The sequence below is a fragment of the Hyperolius riggenbachi genome, chromosome 6 (assembly GCF_040937935.1).
Source record: "Hyperolius riggenbachi isolate aHypRig1 chromosome 6, aHypRig1.pri, whole genome shotgun sequence".
In the NCBI taxonomy this organism is placed as follows: Eukaryota; Metazoa; Chordata; class Amphibia; order Anura; family Hyperoliidae; genus Hyperolius; species Hyperolius riggenbachi.
This window is the reverse complement of record NC_090651.1, coordinates 41,422,157-41,448,415: the sequence shown is the minus strand read 5'-3', so window position 1 is coordinate 41,448,415 and position 26,259 is coordinate 41,422,157. Positions and strand designations below refer to the sequence as shown.

At 45.0% G+C, this 26,259-nt stretch overlaps 1 protein-coding gene across 1 annotated transcript in view; it reads right to left on the bottom strand.

The window, feature by feature from the left end:
• The window catches only part of LOC137522040 (vitellogenin-1-like), a 337,455-nt gene extending 312,413 nt beyond the window's left edge, over positions 1 to 25,042 (bottom strand). Inside the window, exon 1 of the mRNA XM_068242060.1 lies at positions 25,011 to 25,042. Coding sequence (XP_068098161.1) covers positions 25,011 to 25,042 — 32 coding nt within the window. The remainder of the gene's footprint in view (positions 1 to 25,010) is intronic.
• Between the last annotated feature and the right edge of the window lie 1,217 nt (positions 25,043 to 26,259).

Here is a 26,259-nt window from a genome sequence, read left to right as displayed (position 1 = left end):
GAGGAGCAATGCATGGAAATAGGGAGCTGCAGCCCAAGTCCTGTAGAACTGTAGGAGGCTGCTGTACATGAATGTTAGACATGGAAGAGGGGGCTGCACAAGGAATGGGAGGGGGTGCTGCACATGGAAGGGAAGCTGCAAGAAAGTTGGCCTAGGGGAAGAAATGAATAAATCCGGCCTTGAAGGACATACTGTCTATAGATACTCATTTACCAGTGAAAAGTTGTGTAAAATAACATGTATGTAACCTACCAGATAGGACTCTTAAAGGGGCACTATAGTGAATTAGCTCATTTTTTATTAACAGAACCAATGAAACAGGTGTGTGGTAGAAGTGTTAAAAAAACCAAAACGTTCAGTCGGCATCCCGTCACTTGTGATAGTTAGCAACAGAGATGCCAATGAGCTCATTTACTTGTAGGGGACAACAAATGTAACAGCGTTTTTTAAAGTAATTTTCCTCCCTTCAAAGATGTGGTAGCAGGAACAGTGTTACATTCATTCTAGAGGTCCTTTACTACCTTCTAAAGGTTCCTCATAACTTTCTAGAGGTCCTTTACTACCTTCTAAAGGTTCCTCATAACTTTCTAGAGGTCCTTTACTACCTTCTAAAGGTCCCTCATAACTTTCTAGAGGTCCTTTACTACCTTCTAAAGGTTCCTCATAACTTTCTAGAGGTCCTTTACTACCTTCTAAAGGTTCCTCATAACTTTCTAGACGTCCTTTACTACCTTCTAAAGGTCCCTCATAACTTTCTAGAGGTCCTTTACTACCTTCTAAAGGTTCCTCATAACTTTCTAGAGGTCCTTTACTACCTTCTAAAGGTTCCTCATAACTTTCTAGAGGTCCTTTACTACCTTCTAAAGGTCCCTCATAACTTTCCAGAGGTCCCTGGCGCTTCTGCCAAAGTGACTCCACCTAGCTATGCCTAGCTTCCATATTCCATTTGTTTTAGGATTAAAGATTTTCTTGAATGATCACATTCAGAGGGTTAGAGTAGGCACTCATTTTATAACATCTACCAGTCTCAGCACTGGCTCTCCTCAGGGCTGTGCACTGAGTCCTCTGCTCTACACCCTCTAGACTCATAATTGTGTCCCTGCCCTCCAGAGTAACACCATCTTTAACCATTTCCCAACCACAGTTTTTTTCCCCTTAAAAACCAGAGCAATTTTCATATCACGCTCCTTCCATTAATGCGCTAATAACATTACCGTTATTAATCACAATACCGTTATTAACCAAAAGGTTGGTTTCCTTTTATTGCTGTACAGTAGAGAGTATCTTGGTCTACTGTGCATGGTGTTCAGTTGCACAGTAGCACAAAAGAAGGAGCTCCATAAGGTCTCCCAGCAGATAATTATCTCTCCTCTCTTTCCACTAGAAGAATTACACTCTTGCTATTCTTTTAGGAACAAAAATCTTACAAGACCGTTAACACGCAGGACATGTGTAGTAAAGCTCTGTTACTTACCTGGGACTTTCTCCTACCCCATAAACACACCTAAGTCCCATGCCGTCCGTTACCAGTCTCAGTCGATGCCAGTCAGGGTCTACTGCGCATGCACAGACCTCCATGCGCAGTAGACCCAGACTGAAGTCACTGAACCTGTTACCGGGGCTCACCGCGGCTGAATGGCAGACCACGGGAGGATGGCGTGGGACTTAGACGTGTTTATGGGGCGGGTGGAAGCCTGGGTAAGTATCAGAGCTTTAGTGTTCTTCGTCTCTGAGCCTCTTTAAGCATTAGCCTTCTGGTGGATGGTTAAGACTCATAAAAACTAAGACAAATTAAGTGTAATGCAATGTATATATGTTGTCTTTGTTTTTATTGTTTGTTTATTGTATATTGGAAATTGTACAATGTTTGTTGTACAATGTTCATTGTACAATGATAATAAAGATTCTGATTCTTACTAGCTAGCAGCCTAGATTCTGAGGCCCCTGGCACTCAAGCAGGCTCAAAAGTGGAGATTGCAAAGTGTGCCCCCCCCTTTGTTCCTGCCCTAGTTTAGGTCACAAATGTGCACTCAATATTTGGAAGACCCCCTGTCCAGCATAGTCAGATGTGTCCCCAGTATTAGGTAGCCCCCTGCCTAGTATAGGTCATCAGATGAGCCCCTGGTATTAGCTAGCCATCCTCCCCAGTATAAACAGCCAGATGAGACCCTGATATCAGGGGCATAACTAAAAATCACTGGGTCCCCCTGTAACCCCCCCCCCCCCCCCCCCCCCCCCCGCCTCAAAAAAAGAAAAAAAATATTAAGCTCTTATGTACCCACTCTCCTTTCACTAGTTTAAGGTAGGCATTAACAATGCAATGTTCTCGACGATAGTCTGATTTGATCTTAATAGCGATCCCAAACATTCATTCAGGACCACTAATGGAAGGAAAGCTGCTATTCAATTTGACAAGATTAACAAAGTATTGTTTCCATTAATCTGATCAAATTGAATAGCTGCTTGCCTTTTCCATTAGTGGTTTCGAATGATCATTTTTGATTAATATTGTCTGGAGAATTGTATCGTTAAAGAAAACCTGTACTGAAAATGAATAGTCAAAATAGCCATACACAAGTCATACTTACCTGCCATGTAGTCTACTCCTCAGTCTCTTTCTCCTCTCTTGCGCCCTGTTTGTCCTCTGTGATCAATGGAATTCTCCGTCCTCCATTTTGAAAATGGCTATTACCCCATAACAGCTTCCTGGTCAGCAGAGTTAAACTGTAACATCGCCCACTTGAGCCATAGGGAAACATGGACACATCAGTTCTCCTCTCAGCTGTAACTGACAGCAACTGATATATAACTGACAGCAACTGATATATTTCAGTTCTGAGAACTTGTTGTCAGAACTGGAAGGGACTATTGTCAGAAGAAAATGGTGAGCTTCTGAGAGGAACGGATGGCAAGGTAACTATGTAATGTAATGTTCATTTGAAGTTACCTCATGTGTTTATTTTAAATAATTTTACTTAGTACAAGTTCTCTTTAAGGGCCACAGATAAGGTTATCGGACATAGGAAAGGAAGGAGGTTAGAGATTCTGCTGGATCAGGATATTAGGGTATGGAATTTATGAAAAAAAGGTATTTAAGGGAGATTAAAAGATAGGTCTTTTGGCAATTTAGGGTGAGACTAGTAATTTGAGAATAGGATTATGGGAAAAGGGATAACATTAAGTATCACTGATTAAAACATTACAGTGATTAAATTGACTTGAGGATGGTCAGTGACACAATTATGTACTCTGTACAGTGCTGCAGAAAATGTCAGTGCTATATACAGTAAATACAAAATAATAATATGGAAGGACATTAGGCTATGACTATGGTAAGATTAGATTGTGAGCTCCTCTGAGGACAGTCAGTGACATGACTATGTACTCTGTAAAGTGCGCAGGAAGATGTCAGTGCTATATAAATGCATAATAATAATAAGCTAGGACATTAGACTATGACTATGGTAGGATTCGATTTTGAGCTCCTCTGAGGACAGTCAGTCACATGACTATGTACTCTGTAAAGTGCGCAGTAAGATGTCAGTGCTGTATAACTACACAATAATAATATAGTAGGACATTAGACTAGGACTATGGCAGGGTTAGATAGTGAGCTCCACTGAGGACAGTCAGTGACATGACTATGTACTCTGGAGAGTGCTATAGAAATACATAATTATAAAATTGGAGGACACTACTAGACTATGACAGGATTAGAGCTGCTTTGAAGACAGTCAATCAGTGCTTATGTACACAGTAAAGTGCTATAGAAAACACAAACACACACAGTAAAGCAAGCTGAACCATAATGCTCAGAACCAGTGGTGCTCATCTGGATATCCGGGTAACCCAGATATTCAAACTTTTTTCAGCTATCCGTCCGGATTCGGATTCCGGATACCTGGGCCCAAATCCGGATAGCTATCTGCGGATATCCGGATCCGAATACTGTAACTAAGGAGATTACATAATTGAACCAATCAGAGGGCTCCCAGCAGAAGCCCTAGCAGCCAATCACAGAAGGGAACCTTGGCCAGTCCCACCTGACCTTACTGAGCCAATTAGAGGGCTCCCAGCCTAAGCCCTGGCACCCAATCACAGAAGGGATCCTGGCCAGCCCCCCTGTGGGTGCCATGATGAGAAAACTCATCCTGTGTGACTGCTCAGTCACTGAGAGACATGCTGCAGTGCTGCTGGCCTAGCAGTGCTGTATACAGTGATAAACCTAAACCTGTTCAGTGATTAACCCCTTCACTATCACTACACTTTTGTTGTATTGTTAATTAGCTTGATTTCATTGTGTGATAGTCAGAGTGTGTACTGTGCTGCAGGGCTGCTGCAGCTGCTATGTGTCTGTGTGTGTGCTGTGCACAGACCAGGCCAGCTGCTGTCTGCTGGCCAGCTATTAGCCTTAGCTAGCTACAGTATAGGTTAGGGATAATAGGGAATAGGATTACTGTGTTATTGTGTAGTTAGTACAGTTAGTACTGTAGAACTGCAGTCAGTGCTAGTAGTTGTTAGAGTAGAAGTACTACTGTGTTAGCTTATTACAGAACTGCTGTGCTGCTGAGCAGTGTCAGTGTGACAGTTAGTGTCTTCTCCTCTGCTGTCTGACTGTCACTCGGTACGTGACACTTGGCACGTGGCCCTTGGCACATGGCACTTGGCACGTGTCATGTGGCACTTGGCACGTGCCACGTGGCAATTGGCACATGTCACGTGGCAATTTAGCACATGTCACGTGGCACTTGGCACATGTCACTTGGCACGTGGCAAGTGCTACGTGACACATGCCACATGACATGTGCCAAGTGCCACGTGCCAAGTGCCACGTGACACATCCGGCATGCTCCTGGCACATGTTACCCCTGCTGCTGCATTGCCCTGCTGCCTGTGCAGCTCCCATCGCCAGGGTGCCACAGGCCACTGATACCACCTGTATTTAACCCAAAACACAATTGCTGCGTAATTTTTTGGAGGTATCTTGGTTGAAAACTGTCATGTCCCAGTTGTGCGGTTGGACTTTGGACACAATGTGGGCTGCACGACCGCTGTCTGGAACCTAGGCCTAATGTTAATTGACAGCCATTTTTTTCGGGGGGGGGGGGGGGGGGATTTTAAGTCCCCACATCATCAATTAGTGTTTCCCTTTAAAAAATAATGTTGATACATGCCTCATTTTCCCTAAAAAACATTTTTAAAGCAATTTAAAGGCCACTTCCAGTTTTTCTATCCAGATATCCGAATCCGGCCAGATACCCCACATACTGAGGTCAGATATCCGATTCGTATTGGAAAATTTTGTAATCAGATATCCGACCCGGATCGGATATCTGAGTATTCGGATTTTGAAAAGGGGTATCCGAGCAGCACTGCTCAGAACACCAAAACTAGAATAACAAAGCCCAGTGAGGGAGTGAAAGGATAATGGCTGTGGGAGGGAGGGGGGGGGGGGGGGGAGGAAAGCTGCCTGTCCTGATTAACAACACAAAATAGTAGCAGCGACAGGGCTGCAAAAAGATAGAAATTAGCCAACTGGTCACTCTTCCCACAGCAGCTTTGCAACAGGAAGTGTGCTACAAGCGAGTAAAATGTCTGTAAGCTGCACACGTATAAATTTCTCACTCCCTTACCCCGTGAGCACAGTGCCTCCTCCACCTAGGTTACTTGACTACCGTCTTCCTCCTGCGTACGTTAAAAAGGGGCGCTGGGAAAAAAGGGCGCCGGGTTTTTAACGATAAGCATGGATAACGTTTAAAAATGTATTGTACTGTATTTCGTTTAAAATTAATGTTTTTTAAAGTTATAAATCATTAAATAATGTGCATTAAATCGGCAATTGTAACAACGTTAATCTTTCGTTTAAATACTGAAACGTATAATAACGTTTTAAAAAAAAAATTACTAAGTAACCCTCCCTGTACCTACCCCTAACCCCTAGACCCCCCTGTTGATGCCTAAACCTAAGACCCCCCTGTTGGTGCCTAAGTAACCCTCCCTGTACCTACCCCTAACCCCTAGACCCCCCTGTTAGTGCCTAAACCTAAGACCCCCCTGTTGGTGCCTAAACCTAAGACCCCCCTGTTAGTGCCTAAACCTAAGACCCCCCTGTTGGTGCCTAAACCTAAGACCCCCTGTTGGTGCCTAAACCTAAGACCCCCCTGTTGGTGCCTAAACCTAAGACCCCCCTTTTGGTGCCTAAACCTAAGACCCCCTGTTGGTGCCTAAACCTAAGACCCCCCTGTTGGTGGCTAAACCTAAGACCCCCCTGTTGGTGCCTAAACCTAAGACCCCCCTGTTAGTTTTTTCGTTTAAAAATAATGTTTTAAAAAAAATGTACTGTTTTTCGTTTAAAAATAATGTTTAAAAAAAATATTGTACTGTTTTTCGTTTAAAAATAAAATTTAAAAATGTATAAATCATTAAATAATGTGTAATCATGAGAAACAGTAATAAAACATTAAGTCTCCGGGCGCCGCTTTTAAAACGTTATTTTTCTCCGGCGCCCTTTTTTCCTATCGGGCGCCCATTAAACGATATTTATTATAGGAGTGAATGGCGGCGCCCGATTTGTCCACTAGCCTCAGGCGCCCGAATTTACTGTTCCCCTTCCTCCTTCAGCTCAAATCTCCTCGTCTGCTGGCTAAGCCGTGCCCCTCAGAGTGAGAATGCACACAGGCAGGAGAGACTGGAGGACAGCCCAGCACCATACAGCTGATTGGGACAACAGCTGATATGCCGGTGTGTGGAAATCCGGCTGTGGTCAATAGCCCAACGTCGGGTCACATGAGGAGGGGGTGCTGTCGTCATAGAAACATGACGCATGGCGGCGATAGATCCCGGGAGAAATGCCCAGCGAGGTTTATTCCCTGTCCAAACGGCACCTTCCTTGCACCACAGAGGTCCTGCAGTGGGCCCCCAGCATCATAAAAAACACACATAAAAGCCCCCCCTCGGCTACTGGTGCTACGGGCCCCATAGCAGAAGCTCTCATTGCTATGGCGATCCCTACGCCAGTGGTTGTCAGTCTCTCAGGACTGATTGTATTATTTGGCTTGCTAGGTTTTGAAAAGGTAAAGATACAGATATTAAATCACTTTATACAGATATACTGTACAAATAAGGTGAAAGGTGGGATAATGCATAAAAAAAACTATGTGCATCAGAGCTATTACTTCCAAGATCATACGCATGCAAGATGTAGGGGCGCAAGGAAAAACGGGCTCCTGTTTTCATTAATAAAATTATCATTAATATCTACCGATATTCCATCATTCCTCATATTCCTCAAGTGGATCTGATTTGAACTTTTACTCCTTGCATAATTGTGTTCCTTTCCTATTGTTTATAGGGCATTCTGCAAGCCAAATACTTTTTTGTTTTTGTTTTAATACTGTAATTCCCTATAAACTAAACAAGCCTTGCCCACAGTTTTTCAAAGAGCCTTGGCATTTTCAGACAGTAGCAAGGGCTCATGGGAACTTAGTCTGGGCAGGCGGAGGGGGAGGTATTACTAGCCAGAGATTTCAGAGGCAGAGGGGAGGAGGAAGGAAGAGGGGGATTAGGTTTTTTCACAGGCTGAGTGCTGAAGATGCAGATAAGCTTGCCTTTGTGTAATGTTCACAAACAACATGGCTGCTCTCATTGTATCACAGGAAGAAATAATCATATTCTATTGAAGCTATATGCAGCCAGATTTGCTGTTTAAACTATCTAAACTTTAGATAAGATATATAGACAAGTTACTTGTTATAGTTAGTTTTTCATCTCGGATCCGCTTTAAAGTGTAAATAGTGTACATTATCATAATAAAATATTGGTATATATGAACAATATTTTTCTACAACTTAACCCAGGGCCAGGCCGAGGCAGAGGCGAGAGAGGCTCCAGCCTCAGGGCGCAGTGTAGTAAGGGGCGCACAACTCACTCAGCTTTCATTCTCCTATTATGTTTGAAGCAGAGAAAAATAAGAAAAGGAGATACATGGCAGTGACTGCAAGCCAGAGAACTACAGTTCAAGGTGTTGGGGGGTTTGGGGCCCTGGGGCGTCTCTTAGTCTAATAGTAATCAGTGTGACACGGCCGAGGAGGGATGGATGGAGGGGCGCACTTTGGTGTCTAAGCGTTGAGTGCTGGAGGACCTTGTCCCGGCTCTGACCTAACTCAACCCTGACTTAATCTAACCCTACTCTCATACAGAACCCTCCCTTCCTGATGCCGAATCTTAAAGAGAAACCGTAACCTAGCATTTAAATTCATTCCAATCAGTAGTTGATACATGAGCAATCTATTCCTTTTCACAAACGAATCATCAGGGTGCTCTGTATGGATGATATTGTGGTCAAACCCCTCCCACAATTAACTCTGAGGACCATGGTACTCCTGGCAGTTTCCTGTCTGTGAACCTTGTTGCATTGTGGGAAATAGCTGTTTCCAGCTGTTTCCAACTGCCGAAACAGCAAGCAGCAGCTACATCACCCGTCAGCAGTAAAAATGTCACCATGTGATAAATGTCAGAACTTAAATCAGGGATTTAAAAGATTTTACAATAGGCAAACACTGACTAAGGCCTCGTTTCCATCTATGCGCTTCTGTCCGGTTTTCAGCAACATGTATCAATCTGTAACATTGATGTGCTGATAAAAAGCGGACAGAAGCGGATAGAAGCGCACTAAGTGGAAACAAGGCCTAAATCATTTATACATAATTATTGTAAAAATAAAGCACTTTTTTATTACATTATTTTCACTGGAGTTCCTCTTTATACCCCCTCTTCCTGACACCTAATTCTAAACCCTCCTGCCTGACGCCTAACCTTTAAACCCCCTTTCGTTACACCAAACCTTGAACCCCCTTCTTCATTCCTAACCCTAAAACTTTCCTTCCTGATGCCTAACCTGTAAGCGGAATCAGTTGAAAAGGGCTCCTCAGTTATCTGTATTAAAAGGGCTCCTCCATAGACTTCAATGTTATTTCTTCAAATATGGGCTACAAGGTGGTGAAAAGGGCTCCCAAGTTTTCTTTCAGCCACAAGGTTTTCGATTCAGCTACAAAAGGACGGCCCTTTGTAGCCCATATTTTTGATTCAGCTTCAAGGTTTTCGGCTACAAGGTTTTTGATTCTGTTACAAAAGGGCGCCCCTTTGTAGCCCATATTTTTTTACTTGGCTACAAGGTGTTTGATTCTGCTACAAAAGGGCACCCCTTTGTAGCACACATTTCATTCAGCTACAAGGGTTTTGGCTACAAGCTTTTTAAATCTACTACAAAAGAGCACCCTTTTATTGCCAAGATTTTTGATTCGGGGGTGCAGGGGGTGGTTTTAAATTAGGCATCACATTTGGGGGGGGGGAGGCTGTCTTAGGGTTAGGCACCACTAGGGAAAGTCTTAGGGTAAGGCACCACCAGGGGAAGGTTCTGTGTGAGAGTAGAGAGAAGTTAGGTCATAGTAATCACCAGGGGGGTCTTGGGGTTAGGCACCACCAGGGGACAGTGTTGCCAACCATCAGTAAATGTACGGATTGTCAGCAAAAAAACAGTTACATTTTAGTATCCTTGAAATCCGTAAGATGATTGGCCGTGTCCGTTAAAACTATGCGACCACACTCCCTCCCGCATCTATGACGCGCCAGGATTACATCTGAGCGTCTGGGTTTAAACCATTACGTGTAGTCATGTACGCGGCCCGCCCTCTGAGTCTGCAGGCTGATGGGAGTGATGAGGTGAAGGGTGGCCACATAATCCTGTGTATCGGCAGCGGCGCAAATGATTGGATCGGTGGTGTTAGATGGGTGTGTCCTTCTCACAGTGAGTGAGGGAGCACCAAACCAACCAGCAGGAGACGGATGCCTGCACCAGATCGCCATCCGGGGAGGGTTCTGTGTGAGAGTAGGGATAAGTTAGGTCATAGTAATCACTTTTCTTGGCTATATCCAAGACAAATAACATTTATATTGCGCTTTTCTCCTGGAGGACTCAAAACCCCAGAGCTGCAGCCACTAGGGCTCGCTCTATAGGCAGTAGCAGTGTTAGGGAAACTTGCCTAAGGTCTCCTACTGAATAGGTGCTGGCTTACTGAACAGGCAGAGCCGAGATTTGAACCCAGGTCTCCTGTGTCAGAGGCAGAGCCCTTAACCATTACACCATCCAGCCACCTTACACCATCCAGCCACCAGAGCCCTTTTATAGCCCAACACACTTTGCCCATAACAGCATCCTTTTTTTAAACTAAAACTAGCTTTTTTCAGCTACACCAGGCACCCTTTGTAGCCAAATTTGGTATCTGGGCTACACCAGGCACCCTTTGTAGCCGAATTTGGTATCTGGGCTACACCAGGCACCCTTTGTAGCCGAATTTGGCATATGGAGTTATGGACTACACCAGGCGTCCTTTGTAGCCAATTTTGGCATATGGGCTACACCAGGCACCCTTTGTAGCCAAATTTGGCATATTGGCTACACCAGGCACCCTTTGTAACCAAATTTGGCATATGGACTACACCAGGCGCCCTGTGTAGCCGAATCTGCCTTTTTTCGTCTATATCAGGAGCACTTTTTTCCAGGAGCCCTATTCAAATTTACGCCAGTAAACACCCCTTTCTAACCTTATAGTATGGAAAACAATACATTTAAAAATAATAACTTTCAAAAATGAACAATACTAAATATTAAAAATGCCAAAAAGTATAATAGTCTAATTTTTTAAATGATAAAATATTAAAATAACGTTATAATTTTCAAAACGAAAATTATCATGCGCCCAATTTTCTGCTTTGGGCACCTTATAGCTGATATCTGCAGTAGCGCCTATGGGCACCCAAATAGTCCATTAGCCACGGGCTAATTTCATGCTCTGGACCATCCAGCTAATTATTCATGCAAGAAGATTGGTATTCCTGGGGACTCTGAACCCCAAAGCTGTACTGTTGCCATGGCGGCAGTTCCCATGGCGGCAGTTAAGATTCCTGAAAATTTTCAGCATTCAAAGCCAGCTGCAAACACAAATGCAAAGATAAATTTAATAACAATATGACTTGTGTATCGCTGATATGTGTCATCATATCAACTCTTTTTTTCCCTCATGAAATTGGATTGTCACTTCAACTCTCATCCGGTGCCTGGTATATTAATATAAAAAAATGCCATGACTTTTGAAGGAATACATAAGTTAATAAAAGGCATATATATATTTTTTTTACATTTGTCAGGAGTTGTTCCTAGCGGTCTAGAAAACCAATATTCCCCCGCGATACAGCTCATAGCCTGTCAAGTCATCCTTCTCGCTGGTAACCGCGGATACGTTTGGCTTGTGTTCACCTTGAGCAGCTCTGCACACAGATAAAGCGCTGCATTTAAATATAACGCAATTAGGTAAACATACCTTAGCCCGCGATTGCCAGCGGAGGGTGGAAAAAAAAAGCAAACAATCAATTCTGGCAAGCGGTGGAAAGACACAGAAGCGACAGCCAGGTCAGAATGGCCTGTGGAAAGTTTGCTTTCAGCAAAGGTCACAGATACAAGGTCCCTCGCTCTGCCTCCCTGTGTCGCCTCCTCTGTCTCCCTGTGATCAGCCAGCAGCAGCTTTGAGTGATAGAGCTCCCAGACAATGTGCAGAATCATTCAGATAGATGGCTTGTTGTCTTGTTCGGGCACCAGCCTTTCACTGGGAGAAACTGATTATTGCATTGCTATTATTGCAGAAACAGATCACTGGCCAATGTATGTTTGCCTTGAATGATTCATGGGAATAATAAATCTACCTTGATATTGGCGGCAGAGATAGCCAGGATTCAGCCAGGAGGGAGCATTTTTCACCCTACGCTCTGCACGACCCTGGATTTGGGAGAAGTGGCCGCTGTATCACCTAATATATAAGGTTTAAGCGGTGGTGGTGGGGAGTTGTGACAGAATGAGGAAGAGAAAAGAGAGGAAGCGAGACAGAGAGAGAGAGGAAGAGAGACAGAGAGGAAAAGAAGAGAAAGGAAACAAGACAGAGAGGAAGACAAGAGAGAAGGGAAACAGAGGAGGAGAGACAGAGAGGGCGAGGAGAGATAGGAAGAGGAGAGAGAGGAAAGAAAAAGAGGGGAAGAGAAGAAAGAGGAAGAGAGACAAAGAGGAATAGGAGAGAGAGAGAAAGAGTGACAAGAAAAGGAGAAAGAGGAAGAGAGACAGAGAGGAAGAGGAGAGAGACAGGAAGAGAGACAGGAAAGGAAGAGGAGAGAAATAGAGGAGGAGAAGAGAGACAGGAAAGGAAGAGGATAGAGATAGAGGAAGAGAAGAGAGACAGGAAAGGAAGAGAAGAGAGACAGGAAAGGAAGAAAAGAGAAATAGAGGAAGAGAAGAGAGACAGGAAAGGAAGAGGAGAGAGATAGAGGAAGAGAAGAGAGACAGGAAAGGAAGAGGAGAGAGATAGAGGAAGAGAAGAGAGACAGGAAAGGAAGAGGATAGAGATAGAGAAAGAGAAGAGAGACAGGAAAGGAAGAGGATAGAGATAGAGGAAGAGAAGAGAGACAGGAAAGGAAGAGGATAGAGATAGAGGAAGAGAGACAGGAAAGGAAGATGATAGAGATAGAGGAAGAGAAGAGAGACAGGAAAGGAAGAGGATAGAGATAGAGGAAGAGAGACAGGAAAGGAAGAGGAGAGAGATAGAGGAAGAGAAGAGAGACAGGAAAGGAAGAGGAGAGAGATAGAGGAAGAGAAGAGAGACAGGAAAGGAAAAGGGGAGAGAGATAGAGAAAGAGAAGAGAGACAGAAAAGGAAGAGGATAGAGATAGAGGAAAAGAAGAGAGACAGGAAAGGAAGAGGATAGATATAGAGGAAGAGAAGAGAGACAGGAAAGGAAGAGGAGAGAGATAGAGGAAGAGAAGAGAGACAGGAAAGGAAGAGGAGAGAGATAGAGGAAAAGAAGAGAGACAGGAAAGGAAGAGGAGAGAGATAGAGAAAGAGAAGAGAGACAGGAAAGGAAGAGGAGAGAGATAGAGGAAGAGAAGAGAGACAGGAAAGGAAGAGGATAGAGATAGAGGAAGAGTAGAGAGACAAGAAAGGAAGAGGAGAGAGATAGAGGAAGAGAAGAGAGACAGGAAAGGAAGATGATAGAGATAGAGGAAGAGTAGAGAGACAGGAAAGGACGGGGAGAGAGATAGAGGAAGAGAAGAGAGACAGGAAAGGAAGAGGAGAGAGATAGAGGAAGAGAAGAGAGACAGGAAAGGATGAGGAGAGAGGAAGAAAAGAGAGAAGGTAAACAAAGGAGGAGAGACAGAGAGGGTAAGGAGAGATAGGAAGAGAAGAGAGAAGAATGGGAACAAAGAGGAAGAGAAGAAAGAGTAAGAGAGAGACAGAGAAAGAGGAGAGTGAGAGAGAAAGAGTGACAGAAAGGAAGAGGAGAGAGAGAGAGGAGGAGAGACAGAGAGGAAGGGGGAGAGAGATAAAGAGAGAGGAAGAGAGACAGGAAGGAAACACCACAATCATTCCCCTGTCAACTCCTCCCACTGTTGCAAGGTAGCACAGTGATTGTATTTACTTGCTCTAGGGTTGCATCATGTCACCTGTGTTCTTTTCAGCAGCTGCATGCTTTATGCTTGCTTACTTTCAGCTTCCGATCACGTGACATGCATCAGGAGCCGGAGGTATGAAGCATAGAGCCTGCGGCTGTTGGAAAGTCCAAAGGAGTAGGAGTGGGGCCCCATAGCCGCTTTACCACTCCTCCAACCTCCATGGACACAGGGGCTACAAATATGCCACGGTTCCTGTCTTTATAAAGCAGCAATGACCATTACCTTGGTCATGACCAGTGCTGTTCGGATACCCCTTTTCAAAATCCAAATTCAATTCGGATCCGGATACCCAGATATCCGGATCCGAATCGGATATCTGAATCCAAACTTTTTGGTATCCGAGTAAATGCGGATATCCGAACCCAATGTCCTGGATATCCAGTCGGATTCGGATATCCGGATAGAAAACCGAAAGTCACCTGAAAATGGCTTAAAATGCTTCCAAAAGTCTCTTCAAATGGCAAAAACCGCTTTCGGAGGTCTCTCTCTCTCTCTCTCTCTCTCTCTCTCCCCCCCCCCCCCCCTTCGAAAAGGATTGAAGGTGATTTTAGCTTCTGCTCGGATATCTGAACTAACTATCCGCCCGGATTTCGGATTTCAGATGGGAAATCCGAGTTGGCTTGGACAGTGCTATTCGGATTTCAAAAAATATCTGAATTTCTATTGAAAGTTCGGATAGTGGAAAAACTTCGGGTTATCTGGGTAGTTTGGATACCCGAATATGGCAGGGGTCGCAGGGGTTATTGCTATGCCCATTGCTGTACATCTTTGCAGTCTGCAGAGCATGATGCTAAGGCAAGGTGTAGCTCCACACACAGAGCTCTCTGTCAACTCCTTTGGCGGGGCTGCCTCAGTTCACAATGGCCTTTTTCTAAAACAAGGATTAGCGGCAGAAACCTCACTCGATGCAGAAAGGTGAGAATTGGACTCTCTGCCTATTTAGCTATTAGGTGGCGTTTTCAGATCAGAGCTTTTTTGTTCGTTCAATAATTTTTCTTAAGTTTTGTTATAAACAATCAAAATGTTTGTCATAAGCAATCAATTTTAGGAAGCAAAAGGATTGATTTGTGTAAATACATGAAATAAGAAGAAAAACTATGAGGATAGATCATTAACCCTTAAACGACCGCCTCACGCCAATCAGTCGCGAGGGTGGCGGCAGCTCCAGGACTGCCTAATGCCGATCGGCGTGCAGTTCTGGCGGCGTGCAGTCGTAGGGGCGTGTTTTGCAGGTGATTGCGCTCACCAATGAATCCGCATCTCCGCTTGAATGATGGAGCTCCGGTCTGTCATCAGTCTCCTAGCGGTGATCGCCGTCTATTTACACTGTACAGCGCTGCGATCTACGGCAGCGCTGTACTGGGGGAAGCTGTGTGACACAGCTGTACCACTGGTAGGCTCAGGAGTGATCGGCTGTCATAGGCTGATGTCTATGACAGTCGATCACGGTAATTGGCTGGCAGGGGGGGGGGGGGGGAAGGGCGGGTCTAGTAGGAAAAAAATAGAGCAATTTATTTAAAAAATAAACAAAAGTAAATAAATAAAAATAAATAAATAAACATGCCGGCGGGGATCAGACCCCTCCAACAGAAAGCTCTGGTGGTGGGCAGAAAGGATGGACAGCCCTGCAGCGAGGGCCTTAAAGCTACACTGGCCTATTTTGTAAAAATGGCCTGGTCACTAGGGGGGTTTTAACCCAGGGTCCTCAAGAGGTTAAAAAGTCCAGGAGCAGCTGGGAATGTGAAGTCTTCTTGAAATAAGAACATTAAGATAATATATATCACAGACCAGGCTATTAAAGTGGACCTGAACTCTTGCACAGGACAGAAGGAAAACAGAGAGAAATGCACCCTGTGTGTATATAGAGAGTTTAGCCTGTCTAACTCCCCCTTATCTGTGACTAATCACAAGTTGTAATTTGATCTCAGCTGAGTCAGCTGGCTGCCACTGCAGAGAAGCTGATTGGTAAACACAGGATGTTATATGTCTGCTTCTATGAAAGCCGGAAGAAGGCACACTGCAGATTTATTGCAGGATCCGTATCAGCTGTAACAAAGAAAAGTTTTTCTGTAAAGGTTAGTATGTTGTTGCTTATCTTTTAGAGCAGAGAGGAAGTTCTGAGGTCAGGTCCACTTTAACAACATATTACCAAGCTATCAGAGGATCAGTGAGGGTACTGAAGTGATAGGTGGAGAATCAGTGTGAGGTTTCCATCCGGCCCACTTTCTAGTGGCGGGCGAGACAGGTGTCAGCCTGGGGCGCAGTGAGAGAGGAGGGCGCAGTGAGGTAGGAGGGCTCAGTGATAGAGGGGGGGGGGGGGCAGTGGGCCAACAGGGATTTAGCGCAGGGAGGGGGGCTGACTGCTCCCTCCCTCTCCTTGGACCCCCCTCCGTGCCCCCACTATGCAATAGATTTATGGCAGCGCTGGGAAGTGGTTGTAGAACAAACTCATTTTATAGTCTCCATAGGAGGATCATAAGCCACTGGGCTGCTCTGTTTCCAGCACAGTTCCCTACTTCCTTATTAGCGGAAGTAGTTAGCGGTACTGGAGACAGAGCAGCCCGGCGGTATGTGATCCTCACATGGAGCCTAGATAATGAGTTGGTACTACAGCTGCTTCCTGCTGCTGCAATAAATATTTTGCAATGGAGTGGGTTAGGCATGGAGGAGGGCCTGAGGAGAGGAAGGGAGGAGTCTGGCCCCCATCCCAGCGGCTGTGCCCGCTGCTCTCTCCTACATCACTGTAACTCCCCAGCCTGCCAAAGCTGGGAGGGGGGCTACCTATACTGGGGCACCTATACCTGGCTAACCTATACTGGGGAACCTATACCTGGCTAACCTATACTGGGGCCCCTATACCTGGCTAACCTATACTGGGGACCCTATACCTGGCTAACCTATACCTGGCTAACCTATACTGAGGCCCCTACACCAGGCTAATCTATACCTGGCTGATCTATACTGGGGCCCCTACACCAGGCTAATCTATACCTGGCGAATCTATACTGGGGCACCTATACCTGGCTAACCTATGCTGGGGCCCCTATACCTGGATAATCTATAACTGGCTAACCTATACCTGGCTAACCTATACTGGGGCACCTATACCTGGCTAATCTATACCTTGCTAACCTATGCTGGGGCCCCTATACCTGGCTAATCTATACTGGGGCACCTATACCTTGCTAACCTATACCTGGCTAACCTATGCTGGGGCCCCTATACCTGGCTAATCTATACCTGGCTAAACTATACCTGGCTAACCTATACTGGGGCGCCTATACCTGGCTGCCAATATACTGGGCCACCTATACTGGGGCACTATACCTGGTTACCTATACCGGTGGAACCTATATGAAATTTGCATGCAGGCCAGGATTATACATATCAGGTATAAATGCCCCAGTATAGGTTAGCTAGTAACCTAAAATTGTATAAAATTTCATGCAAATGTGTATGCAGCTTAAAATTGCGCCAATCAAATTAAACAGGAAGTACATTGAATTGGCCGCTTACAATGTACATGAAATTTGCATGCAGCCCAGAATTACTGCCATCTTATTAAATGTGGCCATTAACACTACAATGATCATTACCAATCACTGTGGCAATCAATCGGGATTGTATTGGTGATGGCAGCCTTAATGACTAGTACACACTTTCAATTATGATTGGCCAATCGCTGACCAAAATTTTACCCTCACAATCTACTCAAACTGTTCAGTATCGGTTGACCCTCGTACTGAACAGAGGTGGTAATATTGGTCAGTGATTGGCCAATCATAATTGAAAGTGTGTAGCAGGCTTTACCCTCTGCATCTGCTAGGAGGAAAAGTTCCCTTGTGTACAGGAAGTGTATCCATCTGAAGCCCGGGGTTGGCTGGACAAGAGGGAAAATGAAAAAAAACAAACTCTTTGGCAGGTAGGGCAGTTTATAGACACTAAATTTCCACTGCGTATTTAGCTATTTCAAGATACACAATTGGGAACATTACACAACGGTCGCCGCGACCTCTCCGCAGTGCGTTCATCGCCGCGCTGTTTACGTGGCTCGTAATTTTGAATTTCCTGTGCAGAGATCACCGAAAGGACAACGCAGATTTACTGCCCCGGCCAGGCAGGATTTAGCATTTGTATTCTTTCGAAAACAAAAACATTTTATGTTATCATAAAACTCCTGGAAAGGTTTTCGTTGAGGGTAAAGGTTCATATATAAAGATTTGGCAAGGCTGCAGCCCAGCAGGCAGCGTTCCCAGCAACCGCCAGTAGATGGCGGTGTGGCACAACCCATGGCTGCTCGTCTGGCAGACGGTCTTAAAAATGCGCCGTGTAGAAAAAAAAAACAGAAAAAAAATGAGGATTATGTGAACAATGAAACGACATGGAGACAGGAGCTGAGTTATTTTACAGTTTTATTTCTCCCTAATAAAATAAAGGGGTGTAGAAATAAATAATATTAGGGAAAAAATGAGGCGGTTGTTAGACCGGATTAGCATTTGACATTTATGTAATTTTCAGGTTTAAAAAGTAAAAAAATACAAATAATAATTAAAAAAAGCCTTTTCAATCAAGACAGACGAGCAGCTTGTCATCCAGCAGGCATCGCGGCAAGTGACCTTTCATACCCACACAATGGTGGCGCGGGACAAAAGACAGGCGGGTACATATATTTCATCGCATTGTGCCATGTTCCCGTGCGTCCCTCCACCTCTGCTCTGTCTGCCTCATTCAGGAAGACAATGCCGGCACGCCACAATGATGCCTAAGGTGCTGTTATGCTAAGCAGCCAATCGGATCTCACCTTTTTGTTCACCGGTGTCGCTCAAGTGCCACGGGCGTCAGTGCGGTGCCTGTCCGCTCTACCGTCCCGGCGTATGACCTGCTTATCACATTTTATAAACACACTGAAATGCAAAAATATTTGGGAAAGGACAAGACTCTCCAGTAACTGAGATTTATTATTAATATTTTCCTTTTTTGTGGTACACACAAAAAAAAATCCATAAAAACTCCATAGACTAGATTATTATTGATATAGCACTGACATCTTCCGCAGCGCTGTACAGAGTATATTGTCTTATCACTAACTGTCCCTCAGAGGGGCTCACAATCTAGTCCCTACCATAGTCATATGTCTATGTATCATGTAGTCTAGGTATGTATTGTAATCTAGGGCAAATTTTAGGGGAAAGCCAATTAACTTATCAGTATATTTTTTTGGAGGGATGTGGGAGGAAATCAGAGTGCCGGCAGGAAACCTACACAGACACAGGATGGGAGCACATACAAACTCCATGCAGACAGTGCCTTGGCTGAGATTTGAACCAAGCACCTAGCACTGCATGGTGAGACCACTAACCACTACGCCACCATGATGCCAGAAGAATATAAGGACTCCTCTAGATTGTAAGCTCACAAAGACAGGGACCTCCTCATATTGTTTCTTATTTTGTTACTATTTGCCATGTGAACGTGTACCAATTTTAATGATATCTTAAACCACATATGTATGTATTTGTACTTGTGTTGCTGGATGTCCTGTTTGCACAATGTCTTCAGCTACTCATGTATCTATGTTACCCAATATTTGTTTTGTACTATGTACAGTGCTACAGAAGATGTTGGCGTTACATAAATAAAAATAAAATAATAATAATAATAATAATAATAATAATAATAATAATAATAAACCATAAACACAAAACAAGCAATCACAAAAACATGATGTCAAAGATGATGGGGACCTATGTATTAGGCTTGCAGTCTGTAAATTTGGGGAACACCACACACAGTGGTGTAGCTAAGGAGCTGTGGGCTTCGATGCAAATTTTATATGGGGCCCCCCAAGCACTCTTTACATAACAATTGATAAGGCGCACCAAAACCTGCCAATGGCAACTACAAGGTGCAAGAGGGGGATGGGAAACGTTTGTTAATGATTACCAATATTCAAAGTTTCTATAGAAGTGATTATTATGAGCACAGGACCAATAGAGAGCTAATACTGAAGGTGAGGGAGGGCCCTTCGGGGCCCCTCTGGCCCGAGGGCACCCGATGCGGTCGCAACCTCTGCAACCCCTATTGCTATGCCCCTGACCACACAGTAAGGCTACATTTACAGTTTGGGTTGCGGCGCATACCCTGAGACAGCAGGAACACCACACAATGTGTTGAGTGAAGCATACAGTCAGTCAAAATTATGCTTCACTGTAATTTTTGCTTTGCGGTAAGTGCACTGCATGCAGTGCATTACTATGCTGCCCACCGTTAAATAGCAACATACCTGCTGCATTGTGAACATGGCATAGGTCGGTGGTGCATTGCATTGCAGCTGCGGCAAGCTGCGTTACAAAGCAGCAGTTTTGCCACACCGCAACGCACCACTGTGAACTCTGCCTCAGCTAGACTCGAAACCAGAGGCGTGACGATAGGAGATACAGAGGTTGCGACTTGGACCAGAGGGGCCCACTAGGGGTTCTCCTTCAACCCTAGTATTAGCTCTTCAATACTGCTATGCTGGTAATAATCATTTCTATATCTGCTCTGAATAGTGGTAATCATTAAAGAGAACCCGAGGTGGGTTTCTGACCTCAATATTAGGACACAGAGGCACATTCTGCATACAATACCCCACCTCTGTGTCCTTACAGTGTGCCCCCCTCCCCCCCCCCCCCCCCCAGGCTCTGATGTCCCCCATTCTAAAAACAGCCAGGCTAGTGACACGCAGATTGTCGCTAGTCGGCTGTTTACCATTTGGCTGCCACTCCCCCACCTCCTCTATAGCGCTGTTCCCTTCCTGTGTCCCTTCCCACCCTGCCTCCGCAAGCTTCCTCCAATCAGCTTGCAGAGGCCTTGCAGTGTTAGGGATTAGATTGTGAGCCCCTCTGAGGGACAGGTAAACAGTGATGCTTGGATACCCCCAATCACGAATTTGAATAAATGCAGCCACGGCAGAATCGAAATCCGGATATGCCAAGATCGTGATCCGGATTTGAATCGGAGCTCCGGATTCACCTCGGATTTTAGCCGTGATTACAAGTAGAATCCGTGATCACGGAATTGACTTCAACGTTAATAGCAAAGCCCCCATACATGCTACAATCGCCAAAATTGCATGGATTATAAAGGTGATCAGTGGCTACAACCTAAATTTTTTTTTTCAAAAAGACACAATAGTTTTTGAGAAAATCGATTTTAAAGTTTCAAATGAAAACAGTATTCGTGATCAAAAACTGCCCAAACCGCCGACTTTTGCGGTTAATAGCAAAGCCCCCTTACTTGTTAGAAACACCAAATTTGCCCGATATGTTAAGAAGAATAGTGGGAGCAAGAGGAACATTTTTTTTTCAAAAAGACCTTATAGTTTTTGAGAAAATCGATTTTAAAGTTTTAAAGGAAGTTTCAAAGTAAAAAAGTATACATGTAAATGCGGTAAATACATTACTGTCATTTACCGCTATTATCGCATTTACAGTAAATGTATACTATTTTCATTTGAAACTTTACAATCAATTTTCTCAAAAACTATATGGTCTTTTTGAAAAATGTTTTTTTCCCCTCTTGTTCCCACTGTTCTTCTTAACATATCTGGCAAATTTGGTGTTTCTAGCATGTAAGGGGGCTTTGCTATTAACACCTAAAGTCAGCGGGTTTTCAGGTGATAATCAAGGATATTTTTCCCGTGATCATGGACCGAATACTTGGAATAATGGCTGAATTTGTGATTGACTGCCATGATCGATTCCCGATCACGGATTCGGATCACGATGTCGGATAGGGAAAAAATGCTGGTGAATCATGTCTATGTTGTGATTATTATTTAGTATTTATATAGCGCCAACATCTTCCACAGCGCTTTACAGAGTATACAGGGATGGTCGTAGTCAGCCAACTTCGCTACGCTGGAAATACGTGTAGTTTTACGCAATTACGCTTCGCCAAACTACGGCTTCGAAAACAAATATTCGCTTCGTATGCATTTCGTAGAATACGCGTTAAAATACGCAAGACCACGTAGTGCGAAGTGTAGTGTATGCGGATACTTATGCCCATATGCAGAAAATTGTACGCATACAATGGGAACCCTTCTATGCGTACATTCTCCTTTCCAATGCGTAAATTTGTATGCATACAATCGCATGCGGAAAATTAGACACGAGTAACGCATTCGTAGTTCACTACGCACTACACATGTTAACTACGCTTAGTGAGCGTAAGCTACGCGTAGCGGTACTTTGCTACGCGTAAATTCATATGCGTAGTTTTGAAACTTCGCCTATGAACTACGATGCGTAGATGCGAACTACGATGCGTAAATTCGCACCGGCGTAGTTTCTGCTCATCCCTTAGTATATCTTGTCACTAACTGTCCCTCGGAGGAGCTTACATTCAAATCCCCACCATAGTCATATGTCTATATTGTGTGACGTATGTATCATAGTCTAGGGCCAATTTTTACAGGGAAGCCAATTATCTTATCTGTATGTTTTTGGGTTGTAGGTGGAAACCGGAGTGCCTGGAGGAAACCCACGCAGACACAGGGAGAACATACAAACTCCTTGCAGATGTTGACCTGGGTGGGATTCGAACCGGGGACCCAGTGCTGCAAAGCAAGAGCGCTAATCACTATGCCACCGTGCTACCCGTGATCAGGGATTGGATCCGAGCAACACTGCAGGTAAGTGATAGGGATGATCTCCGGATGCAATCCGAAGGAGTTATACTTGTATTTCATCCTCCTAAATTATTACAGCTGAGCAGGTGTGTAAGGAGGGGTTAAACTTAACCATCAGCCGTCTTCTTTAATCCGTCCCACGGCGCATCCCACATTGCATTTCAAGCTGCGTCACATGACTACTACGCTTCCTCCTTCAACCCGGAAGGAGGAAGTGTTTGTAGTCACGTGACCATGGCTTGGAATGTAGCGTGGGAAACGCCGTGGACGGATTTAAGAAGATGGCTGCTGGGTAAGTTTAACCCCTCCTTTCACACCTGCTCAGCTGTACTAATTAGGAGGACGAAATCCGAGTGAAACTCATTCGGATTTCATCCAGAGATCATCACTGGTAAGTGACAAAACGATATATGTACAGTGCTACAGAAGATGTCGGTGCTATATAAATACAAAATAAAAATAATATTTTACTTACATTTCCTCACCTCAGAATCTAATATATGGAGTACATTGTACCCAAGCTGAAGTATCTCTGCATTCTTGTGTGTGACCATTACTCAATGATCAGACCCGTTCAACAAGTCATGTGAGTCACATAACTTGCATATCATGGCTGATCATTGCTCTCTGCTATGCAGCCTGTTCCTGTGACCACCCCCTGAATACTGATCACAAACAGGAAGGGATCTGTGGAAAGCAATGATCAGACCTCACATTAGATCACAGATATAGGAGTACGGCTTATTTGTGCCCCTATGCCAAGTATATCATGACTCCCCTTTCTTCTTTCCATGTGTATCATCCATGTACAGCAGCCCTTCACATTCCATGTGCAGCCCCCTCTTCCATGTGTATCATCCATGTGCAGCAGCCCCCTACCATTCCATGTGCAGCCCCCTCTACCATGTGTATCATCCATGTACAGCAGCCCCTCCCATTCCATGTACAGCCCCCTCTTCCATGTGTATCATCCATGGACAGCAGCCCCCCTCCTATTCCATGTGCAGCCCCTCCTCCATGTGTATCATCCTTGTACAGCAGCCCCCCTCCCATTCCATGTGCATCCCCCTCTTCCATGTGTATCATCCATGTACAGCAGCCTCCCTGCCATTCCATGTGCAGCCCCCTCTTCCATGTGTATCATCCATGTGCAGCAGCCCCCTACCATTCCATGTGCAGCCCCCTCTACCATGTGTATCATCCATGTACAGCGGCCCCTCCCATTCCATGTACAGCCCCCTCTTCCATGTGTATCATCCATGGACAGCAGCCCCCCTCCTATTCCATGTGCAGCCCCTCCTCCATGTGTATCATCCTTGTACAGCAGCCCCCCTCCCATTCCATGTGCATCCCCCTCTTCCATGTGTATCATCCATGTACAGCAGCCTCCCTGCCATTCCATGTGCAGCCCCCTCTTCCATGTGTATCATCCATGTGCAGCAGCCCCCTACCATTCCATGTGCAGCCCCCTCTTACATGTGTATCATCCATGTACAGCAGCCCTTCACATTCCATGGGCAGCCCCCTCTTCCATGTGTATCATCCATGTACAGCAGCCCCTCCTATTCCATGTACAGCCCCCTCTCCCATGTGTATCATCCATGGACAGCAGCCCCCCTCCTATTCCATGTGCAGCCCCTCCTCCATGTGTATCATCCTTGTACAGCAGCCCCCCTCCCATTCCATGTGCATCCCCCTCTTCCATGTGTATCATCCATGTACAGCAGCCTCCCTGCCATTCCATGTGCAGCCCCCTCTTCCATGTGTATCATCCATGTGCAGCAGCCCCCTACCATTCCATGTGCAGCCCCCTCTTACATGTGTATCATCCATGTACAGCAGCCCTTCACATTCCATGGGCAGCCCCCTCTTCCATGTGTATCATCCATGTACAGCAGCCCCTCCTATTCCATGTACAGCCCCCTCTCCCATGTGTATCATCCATGTACAGCAGCCTTTCACATTCCATGGGCAGCCCGCTCTTCCATGTGTATCATCCATGTACAGCAGCCCCTCCCATTCCATGTACAGCCCCCTCTTCCACGTGTATCATCCATGTACAGCAGCCCTTCACATTCCATGTGCAGCCCCCTCTTCCATGTGTATCATCCATGTACAGCAGCCTCCCTCCCATTCCATGTGCAGCCCCCTCTTCTATGTGTATCATCCATGTACAGCAAGCCCCCTCCCATTCCATGTGCAGCCTCCTCTTCCATGTATATCATCCATGTGCAGCAGCCTCCCTCCCATTCCATGTGCAGTTCCCTCATCCATGTGTATCATCCATGTACAGCAGCCTCCCTCCCATTCCATGTACAGCCCCCTCCCATTCCATGTGCATCATCCATGTACAGCAGCCCTTTCTTTCATGAACAGCTCCCTTGAGCATCAGTTTCCTTTTCCATGTGCTGCTTCCCATTTTCCCTCTTCTCTTTCATATATAGCAGCCCCACCTTCATTTCCAGGTGTCCCTTGGCCTGCAGCGGCCCAAGGCCCGGATTTTTGTGGCCTTTTGAGAACTCCAGCCCTGAGGACTGGGAAATCTGACTGCTGAACTAGTAGAGCTGGTGTATTACTCACATAGCATGCAGGCTTCTGTAGATAAGTGTTTGCAGAGAACAGGCTGCCTTAGCGGGAGCAAAATAAGTACAGTAATGTCTTATATTTGCATTGTAGATACAGAAACAGGTTTTTTGAGTTTTAATGTAAGACATTTTATAAGTGTGCTTATCCTTCAAGACCTAAATTCTCAAGATGTGCTACACCTAACACTTTGAGTACTTACCTTGGGCTCAGAAGGTTACTTGAACTTGCCATCATCGAAATGTTATATTTTTATAGTAAAAAAAGGTACATAAACAAATCTGGATATGGATACTGTTAATTAAGAGCATCAAATAAGGTTTAAAAAACATTTAAACATAGAGAACTTCTAAGAAATATAAATGTGTCAAGGGTACTCGAGATTATGTTACAAAACAACATTTTCCTGTAATTATGTTTGGAGGAAAAAAAAGCGACATTTTACTGCTACAAATTTGCTATGAGACAGTATCATGGCTGCACAAATGCTTTAGCAATTTAAAATGGCTTTCAATTTCAGCAGGATTTTAAAGGGACTCCGAGCTCAACTTAAAAATGAAAATAGTACTCACCCGGGGCTTTCTCAAGCCCAGTGCTGGTCGAGAGGTCCCATGACGGCGTCCTGGCTCCGCTCCGGAATGGCTGCCCGGCGGTAGCCCGGCGACACTCGGCCGAGTGCCGGGCTCCTTCTTCCGCGTATGACACGGCTGACGTCACCACGCCGCCTGCCTCGCGTCATCACGGTGGCTGGCGTGAAAGTACTGCGCATGCGCGATTAAAGCGCGCATGCACCGTACTGCCACGTCGGCCGCCGTGGTGATGCGAGGCGGCTGGTGTGGTGACGTCAGCCGCGTCATACGCGGAAGAAGGAGCTCGGAGTCCCTTTAAAAACTGACAATAAATCCAAGTTGCGCTAATTTTTGTAACGTAAAACCTGTACTTAATGTTACACTAGCTTTCAGTACACATAACACATGTCCCTGGGAGCAGGAAAAAAAGGACACCGGCTAAGGGTGGACAAAAAGGGCACCACCATAGACTTTAATGCAATTATCAAAAAAAACATGAAAAAAGGGCGCCGCCAAAATTTTTGTTAATAAGATTATAACATTATAGTTTTTGAGGTAGTTATCATTTTAGAAGTTTATCATGGTATAGTTTTTGTCAAATTATTTCGTTAAGTACAGATTTTCAAAGGTATTATCATCATTAATATATCTAAAAGGGTGATTCTGCAGAGGGAGTGGTTAGCGTTAGGCAACACCAAGGGGAGTGGTTAGGGTTAGGCACCACCTAGGCGGCGGTTAGTTTTAGGCAACACCGGGGGGGGGGGGGGTGGATAGGGTTAGGCACCACCAGGGGGGTGGTTAGTTTTAGGCACCACCAGGGGAGGGATCTGTGTGAGGGTAGGGTTGGGTTAAACAGTATTGACGAAAAACGTTACGACATTT